The sequence below is a fragment of the Gekko japonicus genome, unplaced genomic scaffold, assembly GCF_001447785.1.
Source record: "Gekko japonicus isolate JY-2015 unplaced genomic scaffold, Gekko_japonicus_V1.1 scaffold48, whole genome shotgun sequence".
Classification (NCBI taxonomy): domain Eukaryota; kingdom Metazoa; phylum Chordata; class Lepidosauria; order Squamata; family Gekkonidae; genus Gekko; species Gekko japonicus.
Genome location: NW_015174273.1, coordinates 1,150,549 through 1,171,331, shown reverse-complemented (window position 1 = coordinate 1,171,331; position 20,783 = coordinate 1,150,549). Strand labels below are relative to the sequence as shown.

The 20,783-nt window shown below is 46.9% G+C and overlaps 1 protein-coding gene across 1 annotated transcript in view; it reads left to right on the top strand.

Moving 5' to 3' along the window:
- LOC107120931 (neuronal acetylcholine receptor subunit alpha-7-like) overlaps positions 1-20,783 on the top strand; it is a 158,882-nt gene that overhangs the window by 133,196 nt on the left and 4,903 nt on the right. The window contains exon 10 of the mRNA XM_015423721.1: positions 7,340-7,449. Coding sequence (XP_015279207.1) covers positions 7,340-7,449 — 110 coding nt within the window. The remainder of the gene's footprint in view (positions 1-7,339; positions 7,450-20,783) is intronic.

Sequence of the window (20,783 nt, the reverse complement as noted above, 5' to 3'; positions counted from 1 at the left end):
ACAAAGGTATCAAAGACAGTGAAGGAATGTAACCTGCCTTGAGCCCACTTGTGGGGAGGGTGGAATAGAAATCAAATAAATAATAATAAAAAACCTGGATGATAGAATAAATAACCTGTTTAACTGTCAAAGAAGAAGAATTTGGACACTTTAATACACATCTGTTCTCTTCTCAGACTTCAACTTAGTGGTGAACATGTTTGGTGATCAATTATTTGATTTGCAGATTAAAAGGACCAATTCCAAACAACATGTTTCAAATTGAACCAACAAAAGTGAGCAATACTCTTTCATCTGTATTGATTCTTTTAAAATTTTTTTTTTAATTTACGTTCTACAAAACTACAAAAGCCACAACACTAACCTAAAAAACTTAAGCTAAACAAGGATCATACAAGGATCATACAATATGATTAATCATTTGCTTAAACAAAGTTCTCTCTATAATAAAATTAATGAAGTGAGGCTATTTTAAAACTTCTATAGCAAACTGGCCTATATAGATTTAAATCAAGTAAGCAACATTTAAACTATTAAACTTTCGAAATTACAAAGTTATGTTATTTCTACTTCTTTCCATTATGCTTCTTTTTGTCAAATTTCCATTGGACTTTCAGGACTTTTGGGGAGGCAGCCCCTTTTGCTGAATTTGAGTCCTCTTCTGGAGTACTGCTTGCTGCATTTTCAGAGCTTCCTGAGCCATATATGCTGCTTCCATCTTCTTCTTCTTGTTCCTCTGTTGTTTTTTCTTCCACTGGTCTTTTTTGCTGCTCCAAGAACTGCTTTGCTTTTAGGACAGAGTCAATCTTTTCTTTCTTATCTTTATAGCTGAAAATAACTCCTTCAGGTATTAACCATCTGTATGGTGTGGCACTTTTCTGTAAAAAGATAATTAAGTTTTTATATTGTTTCCTCTTTTTTCTTATCTCAAATGGTATGTCTTTTAGGACTTTAATTTCTTTGTCTTTGATTTTTAAGGTTGCCCCATTTGTGGTCTTGAGCACCACGTCTCTTGTTGATCTCTTTGAGAATCTCACGAGTATCTTCCCTGGCAGGTTTTTTTTCTTTAAAAATTCTGGATATGTCCGATAGGTCATGTCCATGTCACTTTGCAGTATATCCACTGTTAACGCTTCACTTAAAATTTCCTTCAGATTCTCACCCTTCTGTTTAGGGACACCTTGACATCTCAGAACGTAGGCTGATTTTTCCATTTGGAGTCTTAAAAGCTGATATTTATCAGAGGTCCTCTCTTTCTCCACTGCTTCCAGTCTTTGATTAATTTTGTCTTAGCTTTTGTCTTAGCTTCAACTTTTTTCACCAATTTTGCTGTCTCTTCTGTTTTTATACTCATTTCTTTAAGTTATTTTTGGAGTGCTTCAAAGTTGCTGTTGAGATTAGTCATCTGATCCAACAGAGGGTGCAATGCTGTAGCTAACATGCTGGGAAAGTCAGTATTTACTTCCGGTTTGGAAGCCGGAAGCGCTTGTCAGGCAGTTCCTGGAGAGTGCTTCGTTCTTTTCGCCATCTTTTCTGCCTGATTAACCATTGTTTACGATTCAGGGAAAGTTTTTTAAAGTCCACGGAAGTTGTTTATAGTGTCGCTTTAGATAAATCCATACTTTTCTTGTTTAAATCCAAAAAAGATCGTGTCCTCTCGCCCCCTGGATCACTTTAACAGTTTGCTTAAAGTTGGGGGGGGTAGCGTACTCCCTCCCCCTCCATCATTGCTACTCAGGGGGTTCGGATGGGCGCTTTACTGCATGCTCAGTTAATGAAGATTAACACTCATGCTTCACTCCATGTCGGCTGCGAAGGTAAGGAGAGCTTTGCAAGAGTGCTTGATTCCTTGTTTGCTCATCCGGTGTGCACCTCTGATTGCCATAATGGTGCTGCGGGACCTATCGGGGCAAAGCGGAGCCCTATCGGAGCCAGGCTGGGAGCCTCCTACAAGGGCCCAGGGGGGGGTCTGGAATTGTCTGGCACCCCTCTGCCATGTCATGGGCCGCTCCTATTGGAGCTCCGATGGAGCGCACCCGCCATTCGTGTCGCCGAAACTGGAAGTCCCTGTTTTGATTCCAAGTAATGAGATTTTGCTTTTTCTCATGCAAAATCAGTGCCACTTACTCTGTATCTCACACAATGAATATAAACAGTATACATACATACCCACAGATGCAATACTTTGGTGTCTGCCAAGGGCTTCACATAGATTATCAGTAAAGGAGGCTTTATTTATTATTACAGACAAGGGCTCAGCGGTTTGCCTTCAGCTACTAGAGATGGCAGGCCAAAGGTGAGACTAGAAACAGGGCATATCCTGATTCATAGCTTGTGCTCATTAAGGTTATGGTACACTAATTCTCAGTAGTATAGGAAAGTATTACTTGCATTTCCCCCCTCCATTCCCACTACCTAAATCTAGGGTTGCCAGACTAGGGTTTTCCTGCTCCCAACTGGCCCCAAAGGTGACGTGATGACATCACCCAAATATGAAATCATCACATCACCGACGTCGCACAGTGACACTCTAGTTTTTAGGCAAAACTCTTTGGTAAAAATCAGCCACAAACCATAGAGTTTAGCCCAAAAACTAGAGCGTCACCTCCCAGATGTCAGCAACATGATGACATCACTTTCGAGTGACGTCGTTGCGTGTGCTTCACATGCGCAGCAGAAGATCCCAGAGAAGAGCAAGACTCCCCCCACCAGCTGCCAGGTAGGACCTGGCAACCCTACCTAAAACTCTTTAAGTTTGAAACAGAACAGGACATGAAATAGGATTACGATTTCTAGAGATGAGTGGGCTGCCAGGGAATTAGAAGGCACTTGGGGCATGTTTTATACCAGAAATATCTGTAGACTTTACTGAAAGCAGTGTGCTCTGTGTGCTGCTTCTCATCTAGCAGGTTTCTCAGCCAGGTAACCTCTTCTTTCATAAGAACATAAGAAGAATCCTGCTGACTCAGACCAGTGGTCCATCTAGTCCAGCATCCAGTCTCACACAGAGTCTAGCCAATTGCTCTGGAGGGCCAGCAAGCAGGGCACAGAAGCCAAGGCCTTCCCCATATGTTGCCTTCTGGCACTGCTATTCTGCCTGATGTGGCTCATGCAAAGCCGGTTCACCATCCCAGGGGTAAAGAAACTACATCTTTGAGGGTAGAATGTCATGGGTAACATGTGAACATGAGGCAGAGTCATCCTTACTCTTTAAAAAAATTCCTACTTGTGCGACTGCAACTTTATCTTCCTTTATATGTGCCTTCATACTGGCTGATTTTAGACTACTTTTGTGGAATCACATTGTTGGAAGGACTTTAAAGATCTGGCAGGGATCCATTTTTGTTCACAAGTAACGTACTTCATCCGTCCTGTACTTCCCTGACTTTCATCCAGGCAGCATCATCCAAATTATATTTTCTGACACGTTTCACAGTCCCTTGGTGTACCTGAGCAATGAGTTAGAACAGAACGGTGATAGCAGAACTGGAGTGACTTGCCTGCTGGATTATTATAAGATGCAAATCTTCCGTTTCTCTATGTGCATGTCCACCTTTACTGTCTGCAACATCTTCAGTTATTCAAGGAAGTGGAAAGGAGGCCAGCCAATTAAAATTATGTTTATGATGCACAGGACAATGCTCTTTCCAAATATGCAAGATTTTGTGGTTTACTACAGCATAAAACTTAGTTTTTTGCAGCTTCACTGTGATAGCTTCCAGCCAAGAATCTCGGGAATTGTAGTTTGGGGAGGGACTTAGGGTTGCCAGCCTCCAGGCGGGACCTGGGGATCCCCCGGAATTACAGCTCATCTCCAGACCACAGAGATCCCTTCTCCTGAAGAAAATGGAGGCTTTGGAGGGTGGACCCTCTGGCACTGTACCCCACTGAGGTCCCTGTCCTCCCCAGGCTCCACCCCCAAATCTCCAGAAGTTTCCCAACCTTTTTTTTTAATAACTCTTTTTATTTGATTTTTTACAAACCATCACATCATTTAACACTTATTATATAATAGATAACGTTTTTTCCCATTAACATTTACATTTTTTTGTATAACATATACTTTATAACTTCTAAAATTTCAATTGGGTTAAACAATGAACTTACGCAACTAGTTCTTCCTATTATTCTTCCTACAGGCTAGTCTATTCCGCATCTACATTAATTTTCTTTATATTTAGCCATTTATAGATTTCTTTCCATTTCCCCCAATACACTTCTTCTGTTTTCTGTTTTAATTCCATGTTTACTCTGTCCATTTCAGCTATTTCTAGTATCTTATTTTTTATTTCTTTTATTGAGAAGTTTCCCAACCTTGACCTGGGCACCCTACCCACCCCGCCAGTGGCTGAGGAGACCTGGCAACCCTAGGGAGGGTACTGAAACATTTGGTGTTTACTGTCCTTCCCCTCAAAGGGACACAGTTTCCACGGGCCCCTACGGAGTGGGAAGGACTATTTTAAACATGTTTATGCACTCAGGAGCTAAATATGACACCACATTATGAGACCTGGCAACCCTAGGGAGGGTACTGAAACATTTGGTGTTTACTGTCCTTCCCCTCAAAGGGACACAGTTTCCACGGGTCCCTACGGAGAGGGAAGGATGATTTTAAACATGTTTATGCACTCGGGAGCTAAATATGACACCACATTATGACTAAAATGACCCTCAAAGGTGGTCTTTCTGTTTGGGCCTGTTTTTAATCTGCTTTGTCCAGCTAGGAGTTATCGAAAGAGCTCACTTTTATTTCCCGTTCCCTGAAGCTTCCCTAAATTTATAGCATTCTGCCCATTCATATGCAGGAATACATACAGGAGTGGGGAGGGAAACTATTTGGGGGTGTTCTTATTAGTTTATCAGCTTAAACACTGTTTAGTGCTTTGCCCTGATTTGTTGAATTGATTCCTCAAATTTATTGCGCCAGAGATGCAGCTCTGTACTATGGTGATTAGAATTAACTTAGTGGCTGGAATTCTGTATGCTCCAGTGGATCCTGACTGTTTACTGTGCTTGTTAACTGATATTTCTCCCTGACGTAACCTATTTTGTCTTCTGGGGATACCTTTTAAACATTTTGGGTCGTATCTCAGAGATCATTTTCATGTGTGCAAGAGGAAGAGGTTTTGTTGCTTCCCCCCTTCAGCTGACCCAGTGTCGGGAAACATTTTGGGCTGCAATGGCAGCAGGAAGGTGAAGACGTTAGTGCAGCCGGATCCAGACCTTTGTTAGTATGCTGACACAAGGTTCAATAGGCTCTTCAGCATTTGACATACTTCCCAGGGCCCAGCTGCTATACGACCCCAGAGTCATGGGTCCCTCACTCACACCGACTGCTCGTAATACAGAAGAAAAAAAAATCACATGCTCCATGGGCCCCCAGACACCTGTCCCTAGCAGGCTTGCTGGGGTCACATCTCTAAGTGGGACTAGATAAATAGGGGCAAGTGGAGGAAATGTTAACAGAACTCATATCAGAAGTTAGTACAGAACAGGCTCTTGCAGAATAAATGAATACCATTTTCTGCAGTGGAAAAGACTTCTCTGAATTCCTCATGTAGTCAGCCTGGCTGGGAGAATAAGGGCATTCCATGAGAACAGAATGTTCCTATTTTCATTTGTGGAATGGTGGGTCCTGGAGTTCTCCTGGGATGGACATGAACCAGGAAAATGTGGTTTGGTTCATGGTTTGTTGCATGCCTGGTTCATAAACCACGAACCGTCATGAACTTTTAAGAGCCAAACAAACTGGTTCGGTTTCTGAGGTTCGTGGTGTAGTAGAATGCTGCCCCTTGTGTGCTAGAGACACCAAACTCACACGGGATCTCCAGCTGACTATCCTCTACATGCCCTCCAAGTTTGACGAGGATTGAAATTACAGGGTTTGAGTTACACCCCCCCCAAAAGGTGCCCCCAGGAAAGTGCTTTCCAGGGAAATGACAGCTAACAATCATTTTGACAGACACAGATTCAGGAGCATATCCTGTGCAAGCTAGAGACATCAAACTATATTCTACCTACCCTCCAAATTTGGCGAGGATTGGATTTACAGGGTCTGAGTTACAGCACTCCAGAAATGTGCCCCCATCCTCCATTGTTTCCAATGGAGAAGGAAAAAGCAGCAAGGGCAATAGAAGCCCAGCAGAACAGAATCAAAGTCCCAGAGAATCTCTTCTGTAGAAACTTAAGATGGGGGGATTTTTGCAAGCCCAGAAGAACCAGTGTAATGTGCCTAGCAGAACCAGTGCCACTGTGGCAGGGCAAACCGAACAGGACTAGGGTCAAACCAGAGAATCTCTGCAATAGAAACTGAAGAGTGGGCATTTTTGCAAGGCCAGCAGAACCAGTGCAATGTACTAGTGTCCAGCAGAACCCAGTGCCATTGTGGTAATACCAGCTCAATAAGACTGATGTCTAGCACAGAATCACACTCCAAGCAAGGGGGGATTGAAAGCCCAGCAGAACCAGTGCAATGTACTAGTGCTCAGCAGACCCAATGCCAATATGGCAATGCTACCTCAATTACAATCCAAGCAAGGGGCATTTTTGCAAGCCCAGCAGAACCAATAGAATGTACAGAGTGCCCAGCAGAACCCAGTGTCACTGGTATTGCAAGCGTAAAAGGACTGATCTCAAAGCACAGAGTTACAAACCCAAGTAAGGGGGTGGGATTTTGCAAGTTCTGTACAAGAAAATGGAAACTGAACATAAAGGAATGCTGGCAAATGGTGGGAAACAAACCTTCTAGAAATTGACATGACTAGTTTGAAACTGCGAAGAGTATTTCCAAGGCTGGAGAATTCTGCCTCCTGTTGCTTTGAAGTTTGGTAAACATTTTGTTTGAGTGGAGACAGTCTGTATCCGTTCACGAATCGGCGCAAACCTCCACGAACTGCTTGAAATTTTGTGAAAAGTCATGCTGATAGACCTGCCATGAACGTCAGTTCATGAACCACGTACCAGCCAAAATTACTCATGAACCTGGTCGTGATGAGGAGCTAGGCAATGGCAAACCACCTCTGAATGTCTCTTGCCTTGAAGGCTCTATGGAGTTGCGATAAATAAAGTGTGACTTGACCTTGATGACAAAAAAATAGTCCAATGGACTAGAGGAAGCAGCATCTATAATACTTAAATTCAGAGGTTGAGGAGGTGTTTGGGCACATACATTGTATAAGTGTTTTATGGCTATAACGTTGTAATGCAGAACATGTTATGCTTTCTTATGTCTTTAAAACAACAACAACAGTGAGAAGGCTGTAAAAACTAAACCAATTCTTTTGGGTGTCTCAAAATAGTAAGTAACCTTTGAATAACTTTGTGGCTTTTGCACCCACAGCTCAGTATTTTGCGAGCATCATGGTGATTGTCGGCTTATCTGTGGTGGTGACGGTTTTGGTGCTCCAGTTTCATCATCATGACCCTCAAGCGGGAAAGATGCCACGATGGGTAAGGGGCAAAATCAGATGTGTCTTAAAAAATCTATGCAGCCAAGATTGTTTCCATATTGAATCATTCGGGAGGAGATAGGAGGAAGGGGGCATTTGAAGGAGAGGAGTATTTGCTAAACACGTAGCCACATATCACATTTGCTTTAAGACAACTGACCTAGCAAGCTGAATGTGGCCCGCCAATAGTTCAACAAACCTGTTTCGCTTCCTGCCTGGGACTTGAAAAAACAGTATTTCTATTGGCAAACAGTAGGCAGATCACAATATATAGGAAGTGGATTGCATTAACAAACCTGTTTCGCTTCCTGCCTGGGACTTGAAAAAACAGTATTTCTATTGACAAACAGTGGGCAGATCACAATATATAGGAAGTGGACTGCATTAGGTATGGTGAGCAGGCCTGCTCTAGCCCTACACAATCAATCCAGGATTATATGCAATGGGTAAGGTTCCAGATACACCTGGTCTGTATAATATATGACACCCCTCCAAACAGCCCACTACTCATGCATTTGGTCTGCCAGATGCTTGACAATCCTCTTTAAATAACAAAAGGTTTATCAAGATGCATCAGGCCACAATACAAGGCTGGTGATCTATGGGTCACAAATACATATGAAAGAACATAAAGCAGCTTTCCCCAAATTTCTGATACCTACGTTCCTGGGTTTAAAACCCCCCCCAACTTATACCCTCCTAAGGTGTTGAACTCATTTGTTACAAGGGCCGGATTTCACATAAATGTGACTTTGTTGAGCCAGGCCATGGGTGCCATAAAACATAATGCCAGGTAGTGGAGATATCTCTCCCTATATAATAATTGAGTTTTGGTCCCACAACGTTCTATGCGTGCCAACAGTGTTTGGCCACAAGAACTGCCAGTCAGAAGACGCTGGCTGGGTTGGCTGGCTGCTTAGCAGAGTCCTGCCCACGTCAGTTCCGGCCAGCGCCTTCAGCTCACTCTGCTCTGGTCCTCGGACAGGACAGGACCATCTGCAGGGAGCTGGGGAGCACTCCAGAGGCCACGGGGAGACATTTAAATGTCTCCCCAGAGAAGCACCTCAGAGTCGCTGTTTCCCTCACCCCGTTTTTGCCGATCCCCCCTGCCACCAACGCCGATGTCCGTCCCCAGGGCCCGGCTGGCCCCACAAACACCGCTGCCGCCTCCGCCGCCATGGCCCCACCCGGCACCCGCACTGGGCCCACCACTGACACCTTCCCAGGCTTTTGGGGGGAGCAGGTGAGGGGCAGAGGTGGCAGTGCTGAGCTGTCCGCCATAGCCTGTTTCTGCTGCTCCACCCCCCACCATCCCAGGCTTTCGGGGGGGAGCAGGTGAGGGGTGGCGGTGCTGAGCCGGCCGCCGCAGCCCGTTTCTGCTGCTCCACCCCCCACCTTCCCAGGCTTTCGGGAGGGAGTAGGTGAGGGGCTCCCCAGGGCCCGGCTGGCCCCACAAACACTGCCACCGCGTCCACCGCCACAGCCCCGGCCGACACCGCACTGGGCCCATCACTGACTCCGTTGCTGCCAAGCCGTGATCCCGCATTGCCACCTGCCGCCGTAGCCTCCAGCAGTCCTGCGGCTCTGTTGCCTGCGGCTGCCCCTGGCCTTACTAGGCCTTGGGGCAGCCCGGCCTGCTTCACCGTGAGAGGGGAGGGCAGCAACAGGCCCCACCGCAATGCTTCTCCCACCCGCCCGGCTTCAGAGGCTTTCGGGGGAAGCAGGCGAGGGGGGGCAGCGGTGGCAGCACTGAGCCGGCCACTGTGGCCCGTTTCTGCCGCTCTACCCCCCCTTCCCAGGCTTTCAGGGGGAGCAGGTGAGGGGCGGTGTCAGCGACACTGAGCCGGCTGCTGCGGCCCGTTTCCGCTGCTTCACTCCCCCACCTTCCCAGGCGTTCGGGGGGAGCAGGCGAGGGGCAGCGGCGGTGATGCTGAGCTGGCCGCCACGTCCTGTTTCTGCTGCTCCACCCCCCACCATCCCAGGCTTTCGGGGGGGAGCAGGCGAGGGGCAGCAGTGCTGAGCCGGTTGCCACAGCCCATTTCCACTGCTCCATCCCCCCACCTTCCCAGGCTTTCGGGGGGGAGCAGGTGAGGCGGGCCGCAGGCACATTTATGCCGCTACCCCCTTCTTCACTCTCTCTTCCGTTTTTCCTATTTCCCTTCATTTTTCCCCTCTCTCACTCTTTCTCCCTTCCTCCCCATCACTTTGACTTCTTCCCCCCTTCATCCTCCCTCCCTCCATCTCCGTCTGTCTTTCTGACTGTCTCTGTCGCCCCCCTCGCCCTCCTTCCTTCCTCTCTCTCCCAACCCCTCTATATCTATCTAATCTTTCTAATCTATCTAATCTATCTAATCTATCTAATCTATCTTATCTATCTTATCTATCTATCTATCTATCTATCTATCTATCTATCTATCTATCTATCTATCTATCTATCTATCTATCTATCTATCTACCACCCACCCACCCTACCTTCCTAGGACCCGTTGTCTTCATCCACAATGGGCTTTGCTCGTTAGTAAAATTTATAAAGGAGAGCAGCCGGTAAGCTCCAAGTTGGTGTGTCTTCACTGCAATACCCACATAGGCAGACTGGAGAGCCAGCAGTACAGTGCTGGGCAGATGCTCCCTCACTGCCTGGAGGGGGGGCAACCCCCTTTTCCAGTCCACTCCTGCTGCCAGTGCTATGAGCCCTGGCCTCCAGGGTAAAAACGCTAAGTGGCTGGGTGTTGCAAGCTCCTCCCTGCTCCCGAGCCACCAGGGAAAAGGACTGGGAAGACAAGTTGAACTCATCGCCCCACCTGAGGAAGTGGGGGATGGTGACCCAGGTCCAAGGCCACATGCACAGTGGGCCCCAGGCCAAGAAAAGCCTGATAAGCCAGAGATGCCTGTGTGGCAACAGTCACCTCCTGCCAAGGCCGCCAGGTGATCCTAGTTGAACTCATCGCCCCACCTGAGGAAGCGGGGGATGGTGGGCCAGGTCCAAGGCCACATGCACAGTGGGACCCAGGCCAAGAAAAGCCTGATAAGCCGGAGATGCCTGTGTGGCAACAGCCACCTCCTGCCAAGGCCGCCAGGTGATCCATGGGGTGATGCTGGGGGTTCAAGCCCGCGATAATCAGCAAGCTGTGCCACCCCCATGTGGCAGCAGCCACCCCAGGCTGAAGGCTGCCGGATCATCTGATGGGGGAGCAGGCAAGGCCTGCACACAAGGCCGTGTGTGCGGCAGAGGCCCCAGGCCACCCAGTGATCAGTGTAAGCCCCCCCCAATGTGGCAGCTTCCTATGGCTGAAGGCCACTAGGTGGTCCATGGGGGAGGGAGGCCTGGCCACTGAGTTGCGTGCCTGGTGGCAGCACTAGGCCCCCGACGTGTGGAAGAAACTGCCGAAGAACGCCCCCCCCCCATAGGCCAGAGCACAGCCACCATATGGGAAGTGTGCAAATATCTGCCAGCAGGTTCTGCTGTGCTGAAGCCACAATTGGAGTGGCTCTGCTCACTCCCTCCCCCCGAGCATCCCCCTGTTCCCTCCCTCATGCCAGTTGCTCACAGGCCAGATAAGAACCCTGGACAGGCCGGTTCCAGCCCCCAGGCCTTATGTTTGACACCCCTCGTTTAGGCTGTGGAAGAGCAAAGGAGAAATGCAGACAATTTACTAAGCAGCGTGACATAGAGGAGGGTAAAAGTTTGTCTCTGCTGCTCCAGAGGAGAAGACTCGATCTAGTGGGATTTCGTTCGAGGATGGAAGGTTTCAGTTCAACATTAGGAGAAACTTAGTGTTTCCAATTCTGGATTGGGAAACTCCTGGAAATTTGGGGATGGAGCCAGGGGAGTTTGGGGTTTGGGAAGGGGCAGGACCCCAGTGGTGTATAACATTGTAGAATCCGCCCTTCAAAGCAGCCATTTTTTACACGGGAACTGATCTCTGCTGTAGTTCCAGAAGATCTCCAAGCTTTCCCTGGAGGTTGGGACCCTATTAAAAGAAATTATTTGGGGTGGGATAAACGCTCTGTTACCAGAGATTTTCAGTCAGAAGTTCATCTGTCCGGGATGCTCTAGCTTTGGATTTGCTGTATTGAGCAGGGTGTGGGAGAGCCAGCGTAGTAGAGTGGTTAGAATGCGGGACTACGGTTTGTGAAGCACAGGGTTCGAATCCCCACTCTGCCATGGAAGTTCACTGGGTGACCTCGGACAACTCACTCTCAGCCTAATTTACCCCACAGGATTGTCATTATTATGAGGATAAAACAAAGGACAGGAGAATGGTGTAAACCTCTTTGGGCCTCTGTTAGGGAGAAAGGCAGGTTATAAATGGAGTAAATAAATAAATAGCTGATGAGGCCCCTTCTAACTCCAGGGCCCTGTTTTCCACGGTGTGCTTCGTGCTAGCTAGGTTGGTTGTGTGTATTGACCTGCCAAGCAGCGAGGACAGTCTTACTGCTGTACAGTTTCCCTGGGTATCAGATTGGTGGAGAAATGAGGTGCAGAAATGAGGTAAAGTCTGCTCCTCTACTGAACAGGATAGCATGGATAACTAGATGGTTCTACCACTTGCTAAATGGCCACACACACAAACACACACACACTCTTCACAAGCACCACCTGTCTTCTGAGAATCCACCCTCAGTGTGAGTCAGTGTTCTGAGCAGCTTAATCTACTTCTGTGCAGAGAGAAATCAAAATGGCGGAGTCCCGGGAGAGGCTGCTTAGAAAAGAGGTACAGCCAGAGCAGTTAAACATGGAGAGATGCAGCAGCAGCCTCCTCTGAGGATGAGGACAGGCACTTTCAGTGATTTAGGAAGAGACTGCAGGCAGTCATGCTGTTCCAAAGCAAAATCTCCACACAAAGAACTCATGCAGTATCTTTCATTCGGGGTCAACCAAAGTGCAAGCTTTCAAGTTCTCCAGAACTCTTCATCAGTCTAGATGATATAAAAATAAAGAAAGGGGGGGGGAGAGAGTGGGAGAAAAAGCGGATATCTCAGGATCTCAATCTAGTCTTTTGTTTAGTCAGCATCCTCTGCAAAATGCTGAGCAGGTAGGCAGATTTAAAATGGCACCCGTGGCTGGTTGCGCTAGAGTCGATTTTTGTAAGCTCAAGGGAAGGATTCCCTTTTAAAAAATTTCTCTCCCCCGACATCCTTTTGTTTAATTATTTAGATCTTGCTGCAGCTATAGAACTTCAGCTGTTCTCTGATAGCACACGGTTGTGCAATTTATGATGTGCAGAAATTAAAATCAACAGACAACTTCTCATTCTTGCTCTCTAAATGGTAGGGCACCTGAAGCAAAAAAAAAGGGAGGGGTGTCTAATCACTCACTGGTCCCGTTCACACTGGCCAGAGAACGCGGGGGGGAGACGTGGCGTTTCGCTGCGCCACACTTGTGACCTGGCCAAACACGATCAGATGCAATGGTAGGGAATCGGGGGTAGCAGTTTGTCGGCACACGTTTCTGGTGCGCTTCATGCGGCGCTGGAGCGATCAGACGGAGGACGTCCATCTGTGGCCCGTCACAAGTGTAAAATAGTGGAGTTCCTGCAGTAGCTTTTAACTCCGAATCTTCGGCGGGATGCGACAGCTTGCCAACGGGTGCGCGACACTTGCCAGATGCGCTTTTGTGATTTTTATTTATTTATTTATTTATTTTTAGATTTATATCCCGCCCTCCCTACGGCTCAGGACAGCTAACATATGGCAAAAGCCGCATTAAATAGATAAAATACAATAAAATAAAACCACATTAAAATACACAATAAAACCATACAATATTTAAAGTGCTCTAGTCTTCCTACATATAAATCACCCAAGATGGGATCAGTGAATCCAGTGCGGCGGCCAGCTGTCTCTAGCACGGTCTCCAATAGTGTTGTTCTACGCGCATTCTGCCAGGCGATAGTTGCCCTATATGATGGAAACAACAGTAGGACAATGCCACACTGGTGGAATAGTGGCGGCGGCGGCTCCTACTCAAAGGCCTGGCGGAAGAGCTCCGTCTTACAGGCCCTGCAGAACTACACAAGGTCCCACAGGGCCCCGATCTCCTCTGGGAGCTCGTTCCACCAGGTAGGAGCCGCCACCGAAAACGCTCTGGCCCTAGTGGGGGCAAACTTCACATCTCGGGGGCCTGGAACGTCCAGGAGGTGGAGACTCCCCGATCATAGTGCTCTTGGGGGAACATACGGGGAGAGGCGGTCCTTCAGGTAAGCTGGACCCCGGCCATTCAGGGCTTTAAAGGTGAGAACCAGCACTTTGAAGTGAATCCAGTATGCTATCAGCAGCCAGTGCCTAGAGAGGCCCATCAACAACCTGGCCGCAGCATTCTGCACTAGCTGCAGCTTCTGGATTTGCGACAGAGGCAGCCCTAAGTAGAGAGCGTTACAGTAGTCCAGCCTCGAGGTAACCGTTGCATGGATCACAGTGGCCAGGTCATCACGGTCAAGGTAGGGGACCAACTGCCGAGCCAGCCGCAGATGGTAAAAGGCCGCCTTGGCAGTGGTTGCCACCTGGGCCTCCATCGTTAACTAGGGGTCCAGGAGCACCCCCAAACTCCTAACCTCCCACGCAGGCACCAACGGCACCCCGCCAAAGGCCGGGAGTGGGAGCCCCAACCTCAAACCGGTCCAACTCAGGCCCAGGACCTCTGTCTTTGCCGGGTTTAATTTCAACCTACTCTGTCTGAGCCACCCAGCCACAGCTTGTAATTCCCGATAAAGGTCATCGGGATCAGAGTCCGACTGGCCGCCTAGCATCAGATAGAGCTGGGTATCATCAGCATATTGATGACACCCAAGCCCACAACTCCGGGCAATCTGGGCGAGGGGGCGCATATAGATGTTAAACAACATAGGGGACAACACAACTCCCTGGGGCACCCCACACTCAAGGGAGTACCTTCCCCAATCGCCACCCTCTGTCCCGACCTTGGAGAAAAGAGGCAAACCATTGAAGAGCAAGCCCCTGAATCCCCACGTTGGAGAGGTGGCGGGCCAGCAGCTGGTGGTCGACCATGTCAAACGCAGCCGACAGATCTAACACCAGTGCCGCCACACCACCTCGATCCAGATGCCTACGGAGATCATCCGTCAGAGCGAACAGCACCGTCTCCGTCCCGTGACCCGGGCGAAAGCCGGGCTGGAAGGGATCGAGGATGGAAGCCTCATCCAGGTAACCCTGTAGCTGTGACGCCACCGCCCTCTCAATGAGTTTGCCCAAATAGGGCAAATTGGAAACCGGGCTGATAGATAAACCCGGCACCAAAGACATGCAAGGGGCCTCAAGTTCCCAACTGTATCAATATTTCGCGCCCGTTAAATCCGCCCGGCATCCGTGAGTATCCCGCAGCAACTTCTGTGTGTGATTGGAGCCACATGAGGTGCAATAATACATTCACCTTTGTGAGGCATTGATACATCGGGGTGATCACAAGCAGCATTTCCTCTAAGCTGAGTTAGTGTGAGCTAAATCAGTTTTTTAGCCTCTGGTTCAAACATTTTTTGTCTTAGCTCAAGAAAGATGGCAATCTAATTTACGCAGTAGCCAAATCGCTCACTCACAACTTTAATGCCAGTTGCTCACAAAGTAGAACTTTTGCTCACAAGACTCCACAGCTTAGAGGGAGCATTGGTCACAAGTACTATGTTTTTGTGTATTTAAAGGGGGGAAATATTAAAAAAGAAAGAAGTTTTAATGCTTCTGGAATGTACACAGGTTCAGAGCTGGACTACATGTTACACTCATCAGCAGTATAGCCATATGCACGCCTGGCTCTGACTGCTGAGAAGTCTGGAGGCTCCGCCAAAACAAGGAGAGAAAGCTGTAGGAGTTCAGAGGCAATCATACAGGGTAGCAGGAACTTCGGGCTGTCTTTGGACTCTTCTGCATTCTCATTTTTGTTGCTTGAATGTCCCTATTGCTTCAGGGTTTTTCCCCTTCTTCAACATGTGTTTTGCTCCTCCCATCCTGTCCACCCTACCAGTTAAGATCTGCATCTCAAAGTGTGCTCTCTGTGCCCCCACTTTTAGAAGTGGGGCAGGTGATGGCCAGAGGCAGGGCTTTTTCAGTGTTGGCACCTCATTTGTGGAATGCCCTTTCCCTTAAAACTCTTCTGGTGCTTCCCTTACTGCAACCAGAGTTTTAATTCAATCTTGCCCAGTTATCTACCTTACTATAGCCCCTGTACCACAAGGTCATTGTCTATACAGCCTTATGATCCCTAGCCATAACTGTTTGGGTGGTCAAAGGGGACCATTCCTCCCTTTCCCCCCAGTCCAGTTACCTTTATTGGCATGTAACCCTCCCTTTTTCATTAGCATAAATGCTAGCTGGATTCCCCTCACTGCCTTTCAGGCATCTGGCCAAAATGTTTTTCTGTTTTTTTACCAAGGCTTTTATTTAAAGGGGTTTTTATTCTTTCAGGCTGTTTTATGGTTTGCTTCTAGCTTGAAGGGTGTTTTATGGATTTTTTTAGGGTGCTCAGTGGTTGTTTTATGCTGATTTGATGCCTCTGGCTTGCTTTTAATAGCTTGTTTTGTTTTTAATATTGATTGTTGATTATGTTTTTATGATTTTAGGATGTTGTTTTTTACTTGTAAGCTGCTTTAAACAGGAGTCTGGAGAAACAGCATATATACAACATTCACTAAGTAAACAAAGAGTGCTACAGACAGAGGCTTCGCTTGCTCTATATATTTAACTGTGATCACCTCCAGCTTTCTCTATGGGCGCTTCTCAATCCTGACCAGTCAGAACAGGGCTGGCACGTAGCTACTCTTTTGTGATTAACTCTACATAGAGTCAGACACTCAAACATTGCTTCTGCCAAAAATGGGTCTTTTTATATACGAACTAACCACACCAAGGCCTGGCGGGATCTGGTCAATGGGGTCACGAAGAGTCGGACTCGACTGTGCGACTGAACAACAACAACAACAACAAACCACACCAAACACTTTTTACAATCCTGAATTATGTAGTGAGAATCTCTGATGAGAATATTCTTGGAACTGCTGTGTTCTAACAAGATTGTAACCCAAGGACAAAACACTGCAGGGATGTCTTTTAGAAAACCTCTTCTGCTGTTCCTTTGGCTACTACCTCTATCATGTATTCCAATAACAGAGAGATGTGTATTTTTTTTGCATTTGCAAGATTAGGATGTTGTATTCTAAAAGCTTTGGAGATAATCCTCAAAATCTGGCAATTGCTGTCATCAAGCCAAATGAATTTTACATAAAGGTTCTATGGGAACCTGCCGGGAAGGGGACGGGCTGCAGAGGATGTTCTACCGTGAACAACACCTTGGTCGGTAGCAGCACAAACCAGTCTTTGTAGCAGTGCAAAGGGAAGACCTCAACAGAATACCGAAGAGCCGCTTCTGTCATACAGACCAATAAAACGGGAGGCATCGGGTGGCTCCTTGTGATTCTTGTCACATTCACACTGTTGTTCTTTCTCTCTAGGCCTCGGCGCAAGCTGTGTTACATTTCTTTCCTTTGTCCATCACCTCTTTGGTGAGAAAAGGAATCTATTAGGATGGCTGTCTGAAGCAGAGGGCATTCTCCGCCTGCAATGTTGTTTTCTGCCAATCTTATCTCAACAGATTTCTTCCTCCTCACAGAATCCTCTCCTGAAGAACAGACAGTTCTCGTGACTTAATTTCTTAATCCATAATTAATTGCATTCTATCGTGGGATTAGTTGCTACCCTGGAAAGAACCAATTTTTGATAGAGCAGGGGCAGGTGCCTAGAGGTGGGGGGAGAAAAACAAACCCTGAAATAAAACACACACACATCACTGCTTTTAGTAGCATTTTAGATGCATCAACTTAATACTTACCGGAATCTGCCGTGGACTTTTACAAGTCTGTAGGTTTGTTTAATATTAGCCAATAGAATTTAGTTTTTTTAAAAATCAGCAAAGGGATTAATTGCAGCAACGAGATACTGCTCTACTAATTTGCACGTTGTTGCTGTATCGTCTGTTATCAGTCCAGCATGGTGGTGGTGGTGGTGAGCTGCCGTAGCAATGGGAGCTGCACAAATCCAGTCCCAGAGATGGCATAATAATGCCTGGCCATCGGTCTGGGGAAGGGCATGGGGAGCATCGGCTTCCCTACCCCCCCCCCCAAGGAGGAATGCTGTTCAAAACATTTGTCCCTTTTCAGGTTCCTCCTTTCTCCCTTTAGGCCCTTCCCCCCCCCCCCTTCAGTCTTTCCGACCTTTATGTAGATCACTCAGGACGCTTCTCAAGAAGAGCCAGTTTGGTGTAGTAGTTATGAGCACGGACTCTAATCTGGGAGAACCGAGTGTGATTCCCCACTCCTCCACTTGCACCTGCTGGATGACCTTGGGCAAGCCATAGTTCTGTCAGAGCTGTTCTCTTCTGATTTATGGTGGCCATATGATGACCTCCCAAACATCCTGCCGTTATCAGCCTCGGTCAGGTCTTGCAAAAGGAGGGCTCTCACGGCTTCCTCGATGGAGTCCATCCATCTCATGTTGGGTCTTCCCCTTTTCCTGCTGCCTTCAACTTCTCCTGGCAGTCTTGTCTTTTCCCAGTGACTCTCGTCTCTCTCATAATGTGGCCAAAGTATGAGACCCTCAGTTGAGTCATTTTAGCTTCTAGGGAGAGATCAGGCTTGATTTGATCTAAAATCCATTTGTCTTTTTGGTGGTCCGTGGTGTCTGTAATATTATAATAAGGTAAAGGTTTCCCTTCCTCGAAAGCCAATAGAATCCGACTCTAGGGGCGCGGTGCTCATCTCCGTTTCCAAGCCGAAGAGCCAGCGCTGTCTGAAAACGTTTTCGTGGTCATGTGGCCGGCATGACTAGACGCCAAGGTGCACGGAACACTGTTACCAGAGACGGGAGGTCACTCTGTCCCGCGGCACTCGGGTCTCAAACTGCCGAACTACTTTCCAGTCTGCAGCTCAGCATCTTAACCACTGAGCCACCACAGCAAGCCCTTGCCTGTGAATAGTCAGGGGCATAAACAAAAAAGTCTACCCAGGGCTGGGTTGAGGGGAAGAGAGTGACTCTTGTCTTCTCCTGATGTGACCAAAGCACGATAGCCTCAGTTGAGTCGTTTTAGCTTCTAGGAAGAGGCTTGATTTGATCTAGAACCCACTGATTTGTCTGTTTGGGGGCCCATGGTATCCATAAAACTCTCCTCCGATACCACATTTCAAAGGAATCAACTTTCTTCCTGTCAGCTTTCTTCATTGTCCAACTTTCATATAGATACATAGTAATGGGGAATACTATGACATGACTTAACTTGATCTAGTCACCAGCAACACATCCTTACACCTAAACCTATTACTTCCACCCAAATAGATTTAGGATTGAGGTTGTAAGATTTCAAAATGGAAAGGGTAGATTTGTCATTTTGCAGTTTGCAGAGCTGATCTCTAATTGATAGCTACTCATTTGAAATTTCCACAGTACCCGATCAAGGACAACCCTGTGTAGCTTCCATCTGTCTCACATACACATACATACACACACACACATACATACACGTGCACACTAGGCATAATCTGTTTTGCTCTATTATCATTCTTCTGGGATGCATGAACATTGTATGGCATAAATGTTTTATAGCAATCTTGGATTATGTAAGTGAAAACAGCTTTGCTCCTATTTAAAGTCACTTGCTCTTTTCCATAGGCCTGTGCATTCGCTGTTGGTTTCCATGGTTAAATGTAGCAGATTTACATATTGGCTTGCCAATTGTCTCTCTACAACTGCACTAAGTCAATGACATCATTTATTAGAGAGATAAATGAGAGCAATTAAGCATCATGACTGTAGCTGCTGAAACTTTCTAGAATGAAAGTGTTATTAAAATGACAAAGTGCCCAGCAGAATCCAGCAAAGGCATGTTATTTAATCTCTAGACTAGAGCTGGTCGAGTGACCTCTGGTGGCATTCTTCAATGGTATGTTGTTTTCCTATACAGGTATACAGAACCTTGAGCATGACATGGCAGTTAGAGATGACTGATGAGTCATCTGATTTTAAAAGCTGTATTATTAAAAGTTAGATAGGACTGGTGATAAACATTATTCTACCATTCATATTTTGTTAATGTATGTACTTTACAACTAGTTTGACTACTGATACATGACAGTTTCAGGAAGACGAAGAGTTACATTTTGGCACAGTGTGACCTAGGATTTTCAATGTTTAAAAAAGTTAGCAACTATTTAAAAACCACTGCATCATTCAATACTTTGCTTTTGAAATTGTGTTGCTTCTATTTCTTATCTTTTCAGATCTCACCACGGCAGACAAGTAAAACTTTGAAATTGGAGAGAAGAAAATCAATTATTGCTTAAAGTCAAATCTTTATAAGTATGTTTTGTTTTTTTTTAAATAAGATCAATGTTTTTTAAAAAGTGGATATGCCACTGACAGAAATTCAGAAATTCAATAAATAATAAATAATGGCCACCTTGGGTATAATGGAACCAAATAAAGCCAAATAGTATTCAGGAATCTCTATTCAGCTACTGAATAGATGCTCTAATTTGGTATTCAGCTTAAAAAGTACCCGAAAAATGCCGAGAAGGTATTTATTTGGCTCAAAAAATACCAAATGCACACCGCTAATCCTGATGCATGCCCAATATCACCTAGCTCATTGCCTTCTCCAGCACTGTTGTGCCACCCAAACATATGGCACAGGCAGGAGGTAGATGAGACAGACCCTTTGCATGGGTCAGGCAGCAGTAGAAGTTTTGTTCAATGGGTTTGAGGGGTCTTTGTAAGTTCATCCCTGGGCAATGGGCAGCAGCTCCCCCCACCGCTCCCATGTTTTATGCTCTCCCTTGTTGTTTGCTCATATCTGCACTTCCCCCTTGGAGGTGACTCACTCAGCAGGGATGGAGTCACTGGGCCATCAAGAGGCAGGCCCATGAGGGTTGAAGGGATGGTCCATGCCCTGGTTTTCCAGAAACCAGCTTTGAGGTAGGAGGAGTACAAAGTCTGCACCATCATAGGCACCCTGTCTGGCTCATTGGGTTGCTCCACCGGGGCCCTGGTAGCAAGCACCCCACCTGGTTCAGTCAGAGTAGCCACGGTGAGCCATGTCTTAGTTGCATCCAGACTGCATTATTGCAATGCACTCTGCTTGGGCTACAGAAGAAGAAGAGGAGGAGGAGGAAGAGGAGATTGGATTTATACCCCGCCCTTCACTACCCAAAGGTGCCTCAGCGCGGCTTACAAACTCCTTTCTCTTCCCCTCCCCACAACAGACACCCTGTGAGGTAGGTGGGGCTGAGAGAGCTCTTAACAGGAACTGCTCTTTTTCAAAGACAGCTCTAATCAGAACTA